An 18,403-nucleotide genomic window follows, 5' to 3' on the forward strand; every position below is an offset into this window, starting at 1 on the left:
TCTGTGAGGCCTCGCTTTTGCGAGCCTAGTGCTTAGGTCTGGGCCGTGTTGTGTGACCGGAAGTTCCTGTGTTTGAGCTCTAGGATTTCTTCTTTCCTGACTGCTTCCTGGAAGCTCCACTTATCCCTCAAGGGCGGGCTCAGGCTATGCACTGGGCGGGGTCCACTGGCTGGGCAAGTTCAATGCTAACCATCCTACAAGTTGCCCTCCATACTGGCTGTGGCATGTGCACCGGCCCCCCACCCCCAAATAAAATGTAATTTTTCTAAATTGGCAGCAGGACCTATTATTCGCCCCATTTTACTAATGAGAAAAAAACGTAAGAGACCTTGCCTGAGGGAGGTGACACAACACCAGAGTGCTGAAGATTCTAGAAGAGGCTGTATGGATGGAACATATTAGGTCCGTGCTAGCCTCTGTTTATTTTCTTGTCCTCCTCTGTGAAACCTGAAAGTCCTTGTCATGTGGCAGCTCTAAAAAGGGGGTGATTTAGAGCAGGGGCCGGCATTCCCTCCATTGTCTTGGTCTGTACACTTAGTAAAGAGGACTCAAGAGTAGGAGGTTCTGCTAAGGCCGGAGTACTCAAGCTGGAGAGGTGGCTCAGGGGTTAAGAGCACTGACTGCTCTTCCAAAGGTCGTGAGTTCAATTCCCAGCAACCACAGAAAAAAAAAAAAAAAAAAAAGAGCCGAGCGTGGTGGCGCAGGCCTTTAATCCCAGCACTCCAGAGGCAGAGGCAGGTGGGTCAATTTGAGTTCGAAACCAGCCTGGTCTACAAAGCGAGTTCAGGACAGCCAAGGCTACAAAGAGAAACCGTGTCTCGGAGTCATCAAAGATACACTCTGAGCCCTGGAATGGAGGCTGAGGCCTTAAGGGAGGAAAGACTCAGCAAACTGGCCTAATCCTTCCGGGGCACACACTGGTTCACAGGACCAACATGTTATGGAGAGGCAACTGGGGCTGCTCCCCACATTCTGTGCTCATGAAACGCATCGTCGCCATCTCTCAACAACTTTGTGTTAGATTCAGTCACATTTACCAACCTGTGTACACAGGCTCCAGAAGCCATCTTTTCACCAGTGCCCACGAAATTCCCAGGGCTGACTCTCGCTGAACCTCTTTAGGCCACGCATCCACCTCTGAACCAATAGTTGTAGTCCAGAGGAGGGATCACGTCAACCGGACAGCCCAGACTAACCATTGGAAAGACAGTGACGAAGGGCTCCCCCTGGTGGAGGCAGAGGGAAATGCAACTGGACAAAGTAGTCTTCCTGTGAGCCTTAAACTTGGAAGTTTTAACTTGGCCTATAGAATCTAAGATCCATCCTCGCCTGTACCACTGTACCACGGACTTGAGTTCTATTTTTTATTTTGTCTGCTTTCCTCAGCCCACTGACCTCTCCCTGCTATTTGTCTGCAATATTTACTGTCTTCAGCTCCTCTTAGCAATGCTTGGTCTACTGTCCCAGTTCCCTTCTGGCGCAGCCTCTTTCAGTCCATGCTGTTCACTGGCTACACTGTCCCTAGTCAAGCAGGGCCTTGGCTCCGAAACTACCAGCTACTCCTTCCAGTCTCAGCCTGGGATTCCTCCACATCCCCTTGACCCAGCCTGGGCATCCTTCTTAAGGCTTTGGCTCACGTTTCTGTTGAATGAGTCATAGCTATCCAGGACCCCGTTCACAGTGGTGCTCAGCACTCGGTGCGTGAGTTACCCTTCAGGAAGGGAGAGAGCAGAGAAAGCTGCTCCACACAGTCAAGTAGACATCCAGAGCCATGGAGAAAGTGAAACAGACCAGACGGAACTGGGGACTAGAGATATGGGTTAGGAGAGAGAGCGGGAGCCAGATCTTCAGAGAGTGAGCGTGGGAGCGATGCGGAGCCAAGGGAGAGCAAGCAAGGCATCAACGTGCACCAGCCGTGCCAGTGGTTTCTTTTGTGTGTGTGTGTTTTTTCCTCCTGTTAGGTAAACAAGGTCCATGTGATTTGTGTTTTGTACAGCTGGACTTTCTCAGCAGGGGTTGGTTTAGCTGAGCGACCAATTCTGGTTTAAAAAAAACAAACAAACCAGCAACAACGACAAAAAAAACCCCGGGTGCGTGATGAGGAGGGCTGGGGCGGGAAGGGCGTGCAGATACGAGGAGAAAACACTTGCCTTCCCAGACCTCTTGGACAAACTTCCTAAGCTCTCCACCTGGGACCAGAGCCAAGATTCAGCTGGAGTGAGATTGCACAGGCAGGAAAAAGTCCGTGAGGGATTGCTGAGAACAAGCCAGATGGTTCTGGTTTGGGCCTGACCACTGGTGATTAGATGCCCAGTTACAGGCAAGAAAAGGCTGTGATTCTCCTGTGTCCACCCGAGTCCTCCTGCAGTGGAGACCGCAGCCGTGACGTCCGTGATGGAAGGCAGATGCGGGGGAGGGGCTTTTTAATTTAGGTTTTTTTGTTTGGTTTTTTGAGCCAGGCATGGTGGTACATACCTACAAACCCTAACCCTTCAGAAGCTGAGACAGGAGGGTCACAAACTTTAAACCAATTTAACCTACCTAGCAAGACCGTGCTTTAAAACAAAAACAAAAATTTCAGGTTTGGGGCACCCGCTTGTGATAGAAACAGGGCTGAAGAGATGGATCAGCGGTTAAGGGCACTGACTGCTTCTCCAGAGGTCCTGAGTTCAATCCCCAACAACCCACATGGTGGCTCACAACCGGCTATATACTGGAATCTGATGCCCTCTTCTGGCCTGCAGGTGTATGTGCAGATGGAGCACTCATACATAATAAACAAACAAACAAACAAACAAATTCTTAAAAAGAAAACAAAAACCTGAAGCAGCCAGGCATGGTGACACACACCCGTAATCCCAGCACATGGGAGACAGAACCAGGTGGGTCTCTAAGTTCTAGGCCAGCCTGGTCTACCAAGGGAGGCCAGGATACACAGAGAAACCCTGTCTTACAAAAACCCAAAACAACAACAACAACAAAAGTAAAAGCAAACAAACCAAAACAATCAGGAGGCAGGTGGATTGCTGTGAGTTCGAGGCCGGCCTGGTCTACAAAGTGAGTCCAGGGCAGCCAAGGATACACAGAGAAACTCTGACTTGAAAAACAAACAAAAACAAAAAACAACAAAAACAAGACTAAAGCAAAACACACCAAAAAACAAAAATGCTCAGAAGTTCCAGAAGTCCTGGGTTCGTTTCCCAGCAACCACATGGTGACTCAAAATGAGATCTGGTGCCCTCTTCTGGCCCACAGGCAAATATGCAGGCAGAACACTGTACACATAATAAATGAATGAAATCTTAAAACCAAAAAAAAAAAAAAAAGGAAAAACCCAAAAAAGACAAGTCCCTGTCCTCCCTTACCCCCAACCCTCAAGAGTAAAGGCGTATTTGTGACGCTGGGGTGCAGCTTTTCTTTTTGGAAAGAGGGTCTTTAGCTTAGGCTGGACCTTGAACTCTGATCCTGCCGTCTCTGGAATTAAAGAATGCGCGAGTGCGCGCGCGCGCACACACACACACACACACACACACACACACACACACACACACACACACACACCTGCCTATGTGGTTCTGAAAAATCAAACCCAGAGCTTTAAGCATGTTAGGCAAGCACTCTACCAACTGAGCCATATTTCCAGCCCTTTGATTTTTATTTTCATTACATTTATTTTGTGTGCACGTGTGCGGACCTGCATGTGCCACGGTGGATGTGTGACGGTCGGAGGACAGCTGGTGGCGTCAGTTCTCTCCTGTCATGTGGGGCCTGGGAAGCAGCTCAGCTCACTAAGCCTGGTGATAAGGACCTTTCCCTTCTAAACCAGTGAGTCTCAACCTGCGGGTCATGACCCTGAGGGGGGTGATAAACGTCCCTCTCACAGGGGTCACCTAATACCATCGGAAAACACAGATATTTACGTTACGGTTCATAACAGTCACCAAATTACAGTTATGACAATGAAAATAATTTTATATTGGGGGATCACCACAACGTAAGGAGCGAGACAGGGTCTCTCTCTCTGTAGCCTTAGCTGTCCTAGACTCGCTTTGTAGACCAGGCCAGCCTCGAACTCACAGCAATCCACCTGCCTCTGCCTCCCGAGTGCTGAAATTAAAGGTGTAGTCCAAGCTGGCTCAAGCCTTTGATTCTTCCTTCTCATCCTTGTCAGTATTTGCTGACCAGAATTGCGACCACGAAGAGAATCTCCCCCCCCCCCTTCTGCTGTCATATATCAGCCTGGGCCTGGCTACACAGCTAGGGGAAACCTAAGCTTCTAATTCTCTTTCCCAATATTGAGATTATAGGCTCGGGCCAGCCAGGCCTCACGCACACTGGGCAAGGGTTTTTTTTTTGTTGTTGTTTTTTGTTTGTTTGTTTGTTTTTTGAGAGACAGGGTCTTGCTATGTAGCCCTGGCTGGCTTGCTATTTGCTAAGTAGTCCAGGCCTTGAACTCGCAGCAATCCTTCTGCCTCTGCCTGATTAAAGGTCTGTGCCACAGCTCCTGGCTCCTGGCTCCCAGGCATGGTCTCCAGACTGAGCTCTACCTGGTTGCATAATCTGGACAGGGTACAACCTTGTTGTTTACTCTTGTGCACAAAGTGACTGACAACACCCACCCACAGAAAGGAGTGCCTAGTGGCTGGCCTGGCCCTGCCTGGTGTTTAATAACGGCGGCTCTCGATACCCTGCCCGCTGGTAGCCTCCTACAAGGAGCTTACCAGATCTGTAGAAAGGAGCCCGAGAGCCAGGGAGGGACATCTCCACTATCTACCTGATTTTATTCTTGATTACAATGGGCTAAGCCACCAAACTCATGATCGGAACATTTGTTTTTTATTATTATTTTCTGAAATGAAACCATTGTACATTGTACAAACAATAGCTACTGATGGAATAAATAAGTGAAAAATTATACTGCTGTACAACACACCAAAAAAAAAATTTTTTTTAAGAGGAAAAAAAAAATTAGGTAACAGTGGAAAAAAAGGTCTTTATACCTCTAACCAGGTCCTCGGCAATAACTAACATTCCAAACCGTGACACCGCCTGATGATGGGCAGTCACCACCCTCCAAGAATCGGTCAATAGCCTTCCGGGTTGTGGGTGTAAGTGCCAGCACTTTGTGGAATGTGTAGCCGCCATTCCCCCCGCCTTCAAGTTTTGGGGGAAGTTTGCCCTGGGAGCCCTTTAGGCCATGGGGCCTGATGTCCACGGAAGGCATTTGCTTAGGATCCCCTGCCCCTGGCTCGGCCAGATGAAAGGTCTTAGATTCTGTGATGGGGATGCGGGCGAGAGGTTCAGGGACGGGGACCATCGGCTCCAGAGAGAGGACCGTGGTGGGGAAGGAAGCACATTGGATTTTGCAGTCTGACCGCTCCGCGTGGAAGGCTTTCCTGGCCAGCGTGGAGTGCAGGGCTGCTGGCTCTTTGCCTGGCGCGGCCGTTGGGGGACATCCGAATGGTCCCCATCAACGGCCCATTCCTACCTTCAGGCACTTCAGAGAAAAACTAATGACAGCCTCGGTACCGTGGACCTCGTCATCGTCATCTTCATCCTCGACTGCATCAAGTCATCCTGACTGTCCGGAGAGGCTGCAGTGGGTAGAATAGGTGCAGGCAGCCCTGGCCGCCCCGCTGGCTCCGTGGATCCAAGTGTCGGGTTCTCCCTCAGCTGTAACCTCTAGTTTCCCAGAAAAAGAAATAAATATCCAAATTCATCTTTCACCAAAATGGAGTTTTGCTGCAAAAGAAAAAAACGTTGCCCTAACTCTAGAATCTGGAGATAAAGCCGCCTTGACCTTGAGATGTGTTGGAGGCCTCACATCTGGTTGCTTTCCAGCAAAGACGAAGAAGACAGTTCTTCACAGAACTGACTGCCTGAGGGGCAAAATCGCTAAGTACAAGAAAAAAAAAATTTTTTTTTAAAAAGACAGAAACATTTTAGCATTGCTAACTTCAACATTAAGATTTTTCAAAGTTTTTTTTTTCTTCCCTTATTTCAGGAGATATTTTTGCATGAGGTATTTAAAATTCAGGAACATTTTGATTCTTCTTGAAGTATAGGAAATAGACAGCTCCCTTAAAAACGGAAAAAAAGAAAAAAAAAGAAAAAAAAGAAAAAAAAGAAATAGGATCTGTCACCTCAGAAACTCTTAGAAAATGGAGCCTGGCAGACACTTCTCATGGTGTTTGGGAGAAAGATCCACACGGCAAAAGGTGGTACCTGAATATGCACCAATTAGCAAATAAAACAAAAACAGAAACAAACAAACAAACGACAACAACAACAAAAAAAACCCCACCCAGCCCACCCGCCTGCCCCCAACATACAACTCATAGGGAGTTAGAACTCCAGTGCAGTAAGAAAGCATAGGGGAAGCTTTAAGGTCTGAGGGGTCCCCGTCGAGGAATTTAGAACAAACCAGGCCTCAGAGACTCAACAGTTGGGCAGTCCATCCAAGGGATGTCTCCGCTGAGTGACAGAAAGCTGTCTCCGTGCAATCGAGACCAGGGGAAGGGGAGCCTTGGTGGCTCCTATCTGGGGGTGTGTGTGCAAATCTTCCCGGTTCCTCGGTGCCTTGTTTCTGGCCTTTGAGGCCCAATTGTTAAGGTCCTCTCCCCAGTGCTGCCCGACGGCACGCCCTGGGAATGAGACTCCATCCGCCTGTTGCCTCTGAGAGTCAGGATACGATGCCAGGAGCATCTTGCCTGGGATTTTTTTTGGGGGTGGGGGTGGGGGTGGGGGGTGGGGGTGAGGGTCGGGATAAGAGACAGGGACAAAGGGCAGCAGGTTTCCATGGATTTGAAATCCAAACAATGTCCCGTGGGAGAGTTCAGCACCAGCTAACCCTGCCGCCCTGCCGGCTCCCAACCTCCGCAGCCCTGTGCTAAGGAGACTAGCTCACAGTCATTTTGTCTTCAGAGGGCCTGGAGAAAGCAGTTGCCAGTGGTGGCTATCGTAGGGGCAAGAGAGGGTAGAAGGTGCCAGAAGAATCTAAAGGCTTTGCATGTCAATCTGGGCTACTGTGGCTCGCAAACCTCTAGCCTCCGTGGCTCCGGGAGGTGAGGGCATGTGCCTAATCCGGGGAGGCCAGCCCTTGGGAAACGGGGCCCCCGGCATTTATAGCCCCAGGGGCCCTGGAAGTTGGGGCTCAGGGTGTGTGCCCCAACACTGCTCACCTGAACCAGGAGCCACTGAAAGGTGCCTGATCTCCTGCCCGCTCTACCCTGCCAGCTTGGGGCAGGGGAGAGAGCGGCGGTAAGGGGGCAGCAGCCAACCCAAAACAAGTGGGCACTTTGCCAGGAGAGATGCAAAAACCAGGAAACATGCCAGAGGTCACCTCTAGGGTACAAGGCACAAAAAAAGAAAGCGGAAGGAATTGTTTGAAGAGTCAAAAAGCCCCTATGGAAAGCAAATTCCTGATTGGCACCACCCTCAAATAGCTTATATCGTTAATTAGAGAGGTGTGGGGGGGCGGCGGGGGAGGGGATACAGCAGCAACGCAAATGTAATCTTGGCTTCCGAGACAGTGTGCAGACACTCCTGAGCTGTCGACCCACCTCCCCAAGGGCAGTCGCTTGAAGGTTCTCGCGTCTCACTTCACAGCAGAGTTCGTCAGTGTCTGAGAAGTTCCGGCCGTTCTAGGTTTTTCTTGGATTTGCACTTAGTAAAACTTGAAACGTTAGTTCTGTTCACACCCAAGAGGGATCGCTTGGGCAACGGTCTAGAGTTAAGCCTGCTGATGTACCTGCCATGAGACATGGGCAAAGAGTTCCACCGGGCGCCTACATCTCTTCAGAGTTCTGTTGCGAGGCTTCCAGCTTCATCTTCTTAGAGGGCGGCGCTCCTTCCAAATCCTTTGGGGGGGGGGGAGAGAAGAGAAGCGACTGGGGTCAGCGCAAGCAGGGAGGGCAGCCAGGACACAGGTGGGGCAGCAGGTTGCCTCCAGAGGGAAGAGAGAGAACTAATTGTGGGGGAAGGGGGAGGGGAGGGTGCCCGACACATCGGAGAGCACCCGAAACACACTGGCCCGAATCCTCCTGTCACTCTGAGCCATCACACGTGCTGTTCCCTGGGGTTTTGGAGTCCCGTTGCCTTTGATTAGCTGCAGGCTTGACCAAGTTCCCCTCGTGACTAGTCTTCCTGTCTGAAAGCAACCGTGGGGGTCAGTACCTGAGCGTAAGACTTACTTCTGCAACCTTCACACTACCTCTAAGGTGGTTTCTCGAAAACCCAAAGCCATTCTGCTGCGTGGGCTACTGTCCCTCAGGCTACAGGCGCCTGGCTTGGCCACAGCTGCTCAGCGTTCGTTGAATGGTCAGGGGGACATCACTCTGAGTAAGTAGTCTGTTATTGTGACCGAATTCCCAAGAAGCCTTATGACCACTCAGAAGGTAATTCATTGACCAGCAGCCACCTACGGTCTCTCAGACCTCGCCTATCACCCGAGACCAAACTCCAGACAGTATCCATGCTAACGGGGGGCTCCCTGAGGTGTTAGCACAGGCATGAAATAAAGGCGGCGCCCAGATAGCACCCTGTAGACCTCTCCTCCTGTCTACACCCACTCCCCCTTTAGCAAGACCTACCTACTGTACGTGTTAGAGTCTGCCCATCTCTCTGAGCTGCCACTACTTGCGTCTCTGTGGCCTCTCTACAGGTGTCATCCAACAGCACCTGAGCCCGCTTCTTAAACTCTAAACCACTGCTGGGGAACAAGGCTTCCAACATTTGCTTCACTGACTTGAATACAAAAGCCGGACTTCTTACCAAGGCTGGGGAGGCCAAGTGACCAGCCCCGGTCCCCTCCCTCCCCCATCCTGTGATATTTGAGGCTGCCTTCTCTCCAGGCCTACTGCCCTCCTGACACCTAGGCTAGTGCCTCTTCACCATGGTTACCGCAGCATCTGCTAAATGGACTCTCATTAAGTCTTCGGGGCTGGCTTTGAACTTGCGATTCTCTTCCGTCAACCTTCCCAAGGAACTGGGATCATTGGCGTGCACCTCCAGCTGACTGGGGTTGGATTTGAACCTGGGCTGGACTCCATCACATCTGCTTCCTGCCCCTGGGCCTCAGGTTTGCACCCAACAATCCAAGAATGATGCCAATACTTGGTTACAACACAGAAGGGGTCTGAGCAGGGGGCTGGACCACATGCAAAGTTCCCAAGACTAATCTAGCCTTTAGGTTCCTGAGGTCATGTCTTCCTTAACTTTAAAGGGCAAAGGCGGGGGTGGGGGTGGGGTTGTCACGGGGCTGGGGGATGCTTTCACGGAGCCCAAGTAAACAACATCACCAAGCTGAGACTAGACTGACAGACATCTTCAACCCCAGAGGCTTCTTGAGGCAGGACCACATCCCTCCCACCACTGTGGCCCCCAGGTGACATAGGCTTAGACTTTCAGCTTCTGCTCAATGGGCGAGCGGTGTTCCAGTGCGGTCCAACGGTGACGAGAACCCCAGCCCCCACCCCCCACCAGGGCCTGGCTGCAGGTACCTGAGAGACTGCCGATGTTTCCGCTGCCAAGCCCGATTCTGCAGATGGCTGCCGTTCCGCTTTTTCTGAACTGTTCACTGAGTTTTCCATCGAAGACTGTGAATTCTGCTCATCGGAAGCATCTGAGCAAAAAGTAAGACAACAGATGCTGTTTTCTTTTTTTTTTTCCCCCCCCAGACACATGAGAGGCAGCAGCAGACGGGCCAAGTACTAAAGACAGTCGGATCTGGGTAGTTTTGTGGCGCGGGGGCCTCCAGAGAGGGATGGCCTAAAGCTCGGGAGGGCCACAAAGTGGGCTCCGTGGGTCTCTGACCCTCCTTCCTTGCATACCTACCATCTGGCTGGAGGAAGGAGCGCTACTTTGTAGGCACTACTGTCGGCGTCTGCTGCCCTCTGCTGGACGACAAGCTGCACAGCAACCACGGCTGTCTCCTGTCTCCAGCAGGGAAGCTACGGCCAAAGAGACTTCAGCAGAGGGAGCTGGAAACAAGCTTCCCCACGAGTTACCTATTTTTATTTTATGTGGATGGGTGTTGTGCCTGCATATAGGCCCGTGCACCACACGCATGCCTGTTGCCTGCGGAGAACGTCTGATCCCCTGGAGCTGGAGGAACGGACGGTTCTGAGTCACCAAGTGCTTGCTGAGAACTGAACCTGGGTCCCTCTGCAAGAGCAGCAAATGCTCTTAACGGTTGAGAAATCTCTCCAGCCTCTAATAATTGAAAACGTTTGTTCGTTTAGTATACGTGCTCGCATGCCGCAGCACATATATGGAGGTCAGACACTGTGATAAGTCCGTTCTCTCCTGCTGTGTGGGTTCCGGTGATTGAAAGCGAGTTGCCTTGCTGCTCCTTGACCTGTTGAGCCATCTTGCCGCTGTCCCCGTCCTACGTCCACCTTTCTCTTTTGAGAAACTGGTGAGTACTCTACCAACTGAACTATATCCCTAGCCCAATCTCTCTCTCTGGTTTTTCAAGACAGGGTTTTTCTGTGAAGCCTTGGCTGTCCTGAACTCCCTTTGTAAACCAGGCTGGCCTCCAATTCACAGGGATCCACCTGCCTCTGCCTCCCGAGTGCTGGGATTAAAGGCGTGCGCCACCACACCCAGCCCAACAATTCTCTTAACAGTAAGGATGAGTCTTTGGTGACCAAAGCAATGGCCAACCACTAAGAAAAAAAAATAGCTAAAACCGACTGATATCTAAAATATATATGCCAGTATTTTAGAGGGCTCAGTCCTGCCTTTCTAGATTGTTCCCTCATGTGCATATAGTTTTTCTATCTCTCAAGATGGTGCGGGCCCAGACTTTGCACATCTTTACAAACTCTCTACACATAAGAGCTTATAACGTGGCTGCGCAGCAGTCTGGGAAGCCACCGTTTATCTGATGACACCAATCACTTGGGTTATCTGTTATGCCTCCCTCTCACTGTCACAATTTTCTGGCAGATGTACGTTGGTGTACGTTGGAAGGGGGTGATGTGGCCTTGGAAGGGGATCGCTGAAGTTTTCCTCGAGAAACTGGGACACAATGAAGGGGACATTGCGAAATCCGCCTGAGCCCCGGCTGCTCGCACATGGCCCCAGTGACAGGTCACTCTGACTTTATTTAACTTTTATTTTTAATCACTAGAGGAGGGTATATGCACCTCAGTGTGGGAGTTCACAGAGGCTACAGGTAGTGGATCCCTGGGAAGTGAGTTAAAGATGGTGATAAGCTGCCCCACATGGGTGCTGGGAATCTAACTCGGTCAGTCTTAACTGCTGAGCCATCTCTCCAGCCCTCACCCTGGTTTAAAAAAAAAAAAGCATTATAATAATGTTGAAGAAAGCCTAAGCAACCACAGCTTACTTTCTGAGGCAGAGGAATAGCAAAGGAAAAAAAAAATCTAGGTATGAACTAATGTGGGCATACAGCCAGCAGATGTCTAGAGCTTGTGATGGGTGCGGCCTCAGGCAGCTACAGCGAGCCCTGCTAGCACCCTGCTGCTACCCAGACCCGCAGTCTGCCTTTACTCTGCAGGCCAGAGTTTGTGTGCTGGGCTTTCTGATGGCCACAGGGTGGGGCTCCACTTACAACCTGGGACGCAGAGGGGACTCAGTTTGCTGAGAGATTTAAGTTCAAACACTGCCTTTGCCCCTGGTGAATCATGAGACCAGGTACTTTCTGTCCAGATCTTTGCTACCTCTAACAAGAACAAGGTTGACAAAGCCAAGCTGGCCTCGAACTCAGAGATCTGTCTGCCTCTGCCTCCCCAGTGCTGGGAAAATAACTGAAAACCAGAGAGTCACAGACTGGTCTATAAAGTGAGCCCAGGATAGCCAAGGCTAACACAGAGAGACCCTATCTTGAAAAACAAAACAAAACAAAACAAACAAACAAAAATTAGAGCGTCAAAGAGTCTTGAATATGAATGCCACAGCTGCACTATTCACAATGGCGGGAACAGCCCGAGAAATAAAACGTGGTCTTCCTTTATAGCGGACTATTACCCAATCCTAAAAAGGATCAAAGGAGAGCCAGGGAGATGGCTCAGGGGGTGAAAGTACTAGTCACAGAAGCCTAAAAACCCAGATTTGTTCCCTAAAACCCATGTAAAAATCAGGATTGGGTGGCACACAGCTGTAATCCCAGCACTGCTATAGCTGCAGCAAGATGGGGGTGTGGAGACAGGAGACTGGCTCAGAAGCTCAAGGGCCAGCTGGCCTGAATTTTACAGCACAGCAGTGGAAGAAACAAGAAAGACCTTGTCTCAACAGGGTGGAAAGCAAGGGACATGTTGTTCTTTACGTGAAATGCCCACAACAGGCACACACGCAGGCACGCACACAGGCACGCACGCACGCACGCACGCACACAGGCAGGCACCAGAATGGCGGAATAAGGCACAGAGAAGGATTATGCAGTTTCTCTGTGTACTGGGGAAAATGTTCTGGACTTGACAGAGGTGATAGAATATTCTAGATGCCAGTGAACTGTTTTTCACTTAGAAATGGTTTAGTTCAGTTGGGCGTGGTTTGGTTCCCAGCACCCACACGGTGGCTCACAACCATCGGGAACGTCAGTTCCAGGGAATCTAACACTCTCTTCTGATCTTTCAGGGCACCAGGCACACACACGTGCACATACATACCCATAGGCAAAAAAACACTTACATGCATAAAATTGTTTTAAAATGGGAAAAGTTAAAGGGCCAAGCCTGGTGGCACACTTTTAATCCCAACACACAAGAGGCTGAGCCAGGAGGATCTCTGTGAGTTCCAGGCCAGCTGGACTACATAGTAAGTCCCTATCTACCAAAAAAAAAAAAAAAAAAAAAAAGAAAAGAAAAGAAAGGGGGGGGGCAGGGGGAGAGAAAGAGAGAAAACAAAAAGTTGGACACAGACATGCATATTATGTAATCTTGGCACTTGGGAAGTGGAGGTCAGAAGTTCAAGACCAGCCTGCTTGGAGAGAAGGAAAAAAATTTTTTTTCAAAGGGAGAAAAATCCACATTAATTTTATTCCATAATTCTATTCCATAATCATTTGTTTGCTTTAACAAGACACGTTTTTTAACTGACCTAAAGTCTATCTTATCGGTGTCTCTGTGGCCTCTGTGGCCACAGTCTGTTCTGGGCTCTGCAGATGGAAGGGGAGGAGGCAGCCAGTCACCCGAGATTTGGAGATCCAAGCTGCCTGTTTGCTGGCAGGGCATGCCCAGGCTCGAGGCTTCCTTGAGAGCCAGGCCTGCGGGCTCAGAGGGAACCAGTGGTGCAGCCTCCGGCGTGCCAGGGCTCCCAGGACAGCACGCTGTTCTCTGGGCGTCCTGGCGCTTCTGGAACACACCCAGGGGAAATTATTTTCCCGGGGCCTAAATTTAGTCCAGGGAGCTTGGATGTTATGTCATTCCCTGAGCTCACTCAGCAGTAAACAAGTTCAAAGCAAGGTCAACAGCTGGTGGCCAACCCACCCTGTCCCTGTTTACCCACCTGTGGGGAGGCCACACGGGTCCTGTGCTTGTGCCCTTTCTGTGGGGAGCTGGGGCAGGTGGGTACAAGCCCAATGGTATGGGATGACTGGAAGAGGACCCTGGTATGATCCCCACCTGGGCCTATAAAGCTTTTGGTGCAGTTGGGGTGCGGGGGTACAAAAGGCAGCAGTTACAGAACCATCACTGCAAATGTGACTCTTAGAGCTGAGCCGCAACTGGCCTGTTAGGGGAAAGAGGACCCAGGTTCAAATCCGTGGGCACTAAGACCATAACCGGATGGCAGGATAGGAAAGAAAATTGAGGTGGCCCCAGACTTGACCGCTCTTGCTTGCCCCGGTAACCTCAGAACAACTGCCCCAATGGAGGAGGCGTGAGGGGGCTCTCCACAGCACCCCAGCTCCCTCTTCTACCCCAGTCCCTTTCCCTACCCCCCCCAACCCCCCCACCCCCCGCTACAATCTGACAAGGGAAGCCACTTTTATCTGTGCCATTTTATTTTTTTTTTTTTTTTGGTTTTTCGAGACAGGGTTTCTCTGTGTAGCCTTGACTGTCCTGGACTCACTTTGTAGACCAGGTTGGCCTCGAACTCACAGCAATCCGCCTGCCTCTGCCTCCCGAGTGCTGGGATTAAAGGCGTGCGCCACCACGCCCGGCCAATCTGTGCCATTTTAGAAACAGGAAAACCGGTAGGTGCAGGGGAGTCAGTGTTGCCCATCAAAGGCCACTCCGTAGTGAACTACGGCCCATCCCTCCACTTTCTGCCTAAAGCATCATCTAACCAGCAAAAAGCTGGGCCACCCGACTGTAAGGGCACACCTTGGCTGTCCTGGAACTCCCTCTGTAGACCAGGCTGCCCTCAGATTCACAGAGATCCGCCTGCCTCTGCCTCCCAAGTGCCAGGATTAAAGGCGTGCGCCGCCACCACCTGGCACTGCTGGTGTCCCCACCGGGATGGCCTGTGGACAAGATGTAGGGCACAGTGCCACCTCTGGGCAGGTGGTTCTGGGTGCTGTAAGAAAGCAGGCAGAGGTGGCTGGAGAGATGGCTCAGAGGTTAAGGGCCACTGACTGCTCCTCCAGAGATCCTGAGTTCAATTCCCAGCAACCACATGCAGGCAGAGCACTGTATACTAAATAAATAAATAAATAAATAAATAAATAAATAAATAAATCTTAAAGAAAGGAAAGCAGGCTGAACAAGGCCTGAAGAGCAAGGCAGTAAGCAGCACTCCTCCATGGCCTCTGCGGGTTCCTGCCCTGGCTTCCTTTGATGATGGACTGTGATGCGGAACCGACAGCTGAAATCTTCCTTCCCAAGTTGTTTTTGGTCATGGTGTTTTATCACAGCAATAAAAGCCTCAGTGAGGCCCTCTGCCGACTGACCCACACATCCACTTCTTCCGTACCCAAGGGCCAACCTCACACGTGCGTAGCTCCCTCATGTGCTCAATGCTACACCGTGGTGGCCACACTAAATCTGAGACCCTTGAGCCTAGCTGGATCTCTTTACCTGCTCTCGGGCCATCCTGCCCGGCCCTCTAGCTGAAGCCTGGACCGCACAGTCTCCAGCGCACCTTACCGGGCAGTCAGGTAGACCTTCTAGAGTCCAGCTTCCAGCCTCTGCTCTGCATGCACTGCCTGTACTGCTCCGTGGCCAGCAAGTCACACCCATGTTCCACAGTTCACTCGTGTTACACCACTTTGGGACTTGATCCCTTTGACTGAAATAGCTGGCCTCCCGTACCAGCTCACCCTTTAAGCCCGGCTCAGATGGCATCACTGCCAAGAAGCCTTCCTGAGGCTTCCAGACTCCCTTTCTTTTTTCTTTCTTTCTTTCTTTTTAAGATTTATTTATTATTTATACAGTATTCTGCCCGCATGTGTGCCTACCCGCCAGAAGAGGGCACCAGATCTCATTGTAGATGGTTGTGAGCCACCATGTGGTTGCTGGGAATTGAACTCAGGACCTTTGGAAGAGCAGCCAGTGCTCTTAACCTCTGAGCCATCTCTCCAGTCCCCGACTCCCTTTCTTTACTATGACCGTGACCACAAAAGTCTCCTAGCCTAGGGGCCAGACAGCAACATGGATGAGTCAAGCGGAAAGCCAGGTGAATGAGTAAATAAATAAGCAAATCTCTTCTTCAAAGAAGATGGAGGCAGAAGGACCAGAAAGGAGTCATCCTTGGCCACATACTGAGTTCAAGGTTAACCTGCCTCCATCTTCCAAGTGCTAGGATGGCAGGTATGTACCACCACCACACCCAATTGACATAGTACTAGGGTCCTTGCAGGCCTGGCCAGAGTTCTACCACTGAGATACATCTTTAGCTTTTTACCTATCTGTTTATTTTTATTTTATGTGTATGAGTAAGTGCACCACATAAACACTGTGCCCTTGGAGGCCAAAAGAGGCCCCCGGATCTTATCCCCTAGAACTGGTGTTACAGACAGTTGGGGGTGCTGGGAATCAAACCCGGGTCCTCTGTAAGAGCACCCAGTGATCTTAACTGCTGAACCATCTCTCCAAATTTCTTTGTTTTGTTCTGCGTTGGCCCCAGAACTGTTCTGTAGCTGAGGCAGGCCTCATACTTTGTAACTGGTCACCTTGTACCACCCTCTGGAATTACAGCTTCTGTCACCACAACCAGTTATCAGACCTGCGACACATCTTCTGCTCCTACCCTGGCCTCACTACCACCTTCCCCATATAGACAATGGCTGGTAATGGCTTTGCTACCTCCACTTTAAGCATTTACATCATCTTTTCTCAGTTTTTCAGGTCATGTCAACCCATGCCTCGTCTCGCTGCCCAGGGCACTGTGGCCTTATGAGCCCACCACACTTGAAGCCAGCGCCCTCTCTGACCCTAGCTGACTTTTCTAGTCCTTCATGTCTCTTGCCACACTGACTTTGCCTCTGCCTCAGACCTCCTGCTCTTCTGCCGACAATGTTCTCCTCCTAGAGAGCTCTCTGACTTGTTTTTGTTTTTGTTTTCCAAGACAGGGTTTCTCTGTGTAGCTTTGGCTGTCCTGGCCTCGCTTTGTAGACCAGGCTGGCCTCGAACTCACAGCAATCCGCCTGCCTCTGCCTCCCGAGTGCTGGGATTAAAGGCGTGTGCCAACATGCCCGGCACTCTCTGACTTGTTTACCTGTTTTACACCACCACAAGGAAGCCTTTCTTTCTTTTTTTCCATTCTTTCTTTCGTTTTTTTTTTCAAGGCAAGGTTTCTCTGTGTAGCTTTGGCTGCCCTGGACTCACTTTGTAGACCAGGCTGGCCTCAAACTCATACAAGTCACTTTGCCTCTGCCTCCCAGAGTGCTGGGATTACAGCCATGAGCCACCACGCCTGGCTGCTAAGGAAGCCTTTCTTAACCATCTTCATAATTCCACAAGACTTTTACTCCCTTTCCTAATTCTAGTGATTGGTTTTTTGATTTTGGTTTTTCAAGACAGGGTTTCTCTGTGTACCCCTGGCTACTCACTCTGTAGCCCTGGCTGTCCTCAAACTCAGAGCTCCACCTGCCTCTGCTGGGATTGCTGGGATTAAAGGCATGGAGGCAGGAGGACCAGAAAGAAATCATTCTTGGCTACCACCTGGCTAATAAATCCTTTTTTCTTTTTTTTTCTTTCTTTTTTTAATTTTCAGCACAGTGTTTCTCTGTGTAGCCCTGGCTATCCTGGAACTCTATCTGTAGACTAGACTGGCATTGAACTCAGAGATCTGCCTGCCTCTGCCTCCCCAGTGCTGGGATCAAAGGTGTGGGCTGATATTTTTTTCCCCGTGCACTATCACACCGGACTGATTTTTTTTTATAAGATTTATTTATCTCTTATTATGTATAGAGTGCTCTGCCTGCTTGTACACCTGCAGGCCAGAAGAGGGCATCAGATCACATTATAGATGTTTGTGAGCCACCATGTGGTTGCTGGGAATTGAACTCAGGTCCTATGGAAGAGCACTCAGTGCTCTTAATAGCTGAGCCATCTCTCTAGCCCCCTGGACTGATTTTTTAAAAATATGATCTCAGGCAAACCCAGGCTGACCCTGAACTCCTGACCCTCCTGTCTCTACCTTCCAAGTGTTAGGCTCACAGGCTTGTACCACATGTTCAGTTTATGTGGTGTTAGGGAACGAACCCCTCCCAATTGTCTGATTTCTCTCTCTCTCTTTTTAAGACTTATTTATTATGTATACAGTATGCACCAGATCACATTATAGGTGGTTGTGAGCCACCATGTGGTTGCTGGGAATTGAACTTAGGACCTCTGGAAGAGTAGTCAGTGCTCTTAACCGCTGAGCCATCTCTCCAGCCCTCCCTGCCCCCTCCCCCCCCATCTCTTTTTTTTAAACGGCTCTAAACCAGACCTTTATTTTTCTTCTATGTCATGGTCTCAGCTTGGCACATGGCAAGGATGTTTTTAAACACCTGTGGCTTGTCTGGCTGAGCGGCCCCTCCATGCCCTGTCTCTGAGCGGTAAGTACCTTCAGCTCCAGGATGCTCCTTTACTTCGGCCTGCGCCTCATCAGCCTTGGCTTCAGCGCCATCACCAGCCACAGGTGCGTTGGGCTCTGGGGCGGGGCTGGAGTTGCTGCTGTTCTCCTGTTTGATGGGGGAGGCGTCTGCTATGGAGCTCTGGTTGCTGTTATCATCTGCACAGGAACAGAGCACAGGTTGACGTCCTGTAACTGCTGAGGAGAGGTGAGTGTGAGCTCTCTGGGTGGCAGCAGGGGAGGGTGGGGGACAGCGGTGGCAGGGGCGGGCGGGCACGTAGGGCAGCTTTTCTATGCCTCAGTGCCTTTGGTCTTACATCCTGTGAGCTAGCCTGATTACTGATTACTTCCTCTCAATAACTTCCCCCATAGGCCCTAGCTACCTAAGGAGATCCCTACATAGAGAAACCCTGTCTGGAAAAACAAAACAAAACAA

The 18,403-nt window shown here is 50.5% G+C and overlaps 1 protein-coding gene across 4 annotated transcripts in view; it reads right to left on the minus strand.

The window, feature by feature from the left end:
- Window positions 1–4,817: 4,817 nt before the first annotated feature.
- BCL7A (BAF chromatin remodeling complex subunit BCL7A) overlaps window positions 4,818–18,403 on the minus strand; it is a 33,245-nt gene continuing 19,659 nt past the window's right edge. For 2 of the 4 annotated variants that reach the window (XM_084762746.1, XM_084762745.1), the window contains 3 exons: window positions 17,959–18,126; window positions 9,501–9,622; window positions 4,818–7,859 (listed from right to left, as the gene is read on the minus strand). In XM_084762746.1, the coding sequence (XP_084618872.1) occupies window positions 7,788–7,859; window positions 9,501–9,622; window positions 17,959–18,126 (362 nt within the window). In that variant the 3' untranslated portion in view covers window positions 4,818–7,787. The remainder of the gene's footprint in view (window positions 7,860–9,500; window positions 9,623–17,958; window positions 18,127–18,403) is intronic. The other 2 variants (XM_084762748.1, XM_084762747.1) reach the window with 2 other exon arrangements.

The sequence above is a fragment of the Acomys minous genome, assembly GCF_964271855.1.
Source record: "Acomys minous genome assembly, chromosome: 16".
Classification (NCBI taxonomy): domain Eukaryota; kingdom Metazoa; phylum Chordata; class Mammalia; order Rodentia; family Muridae; genus Acomys; species Acomys minous.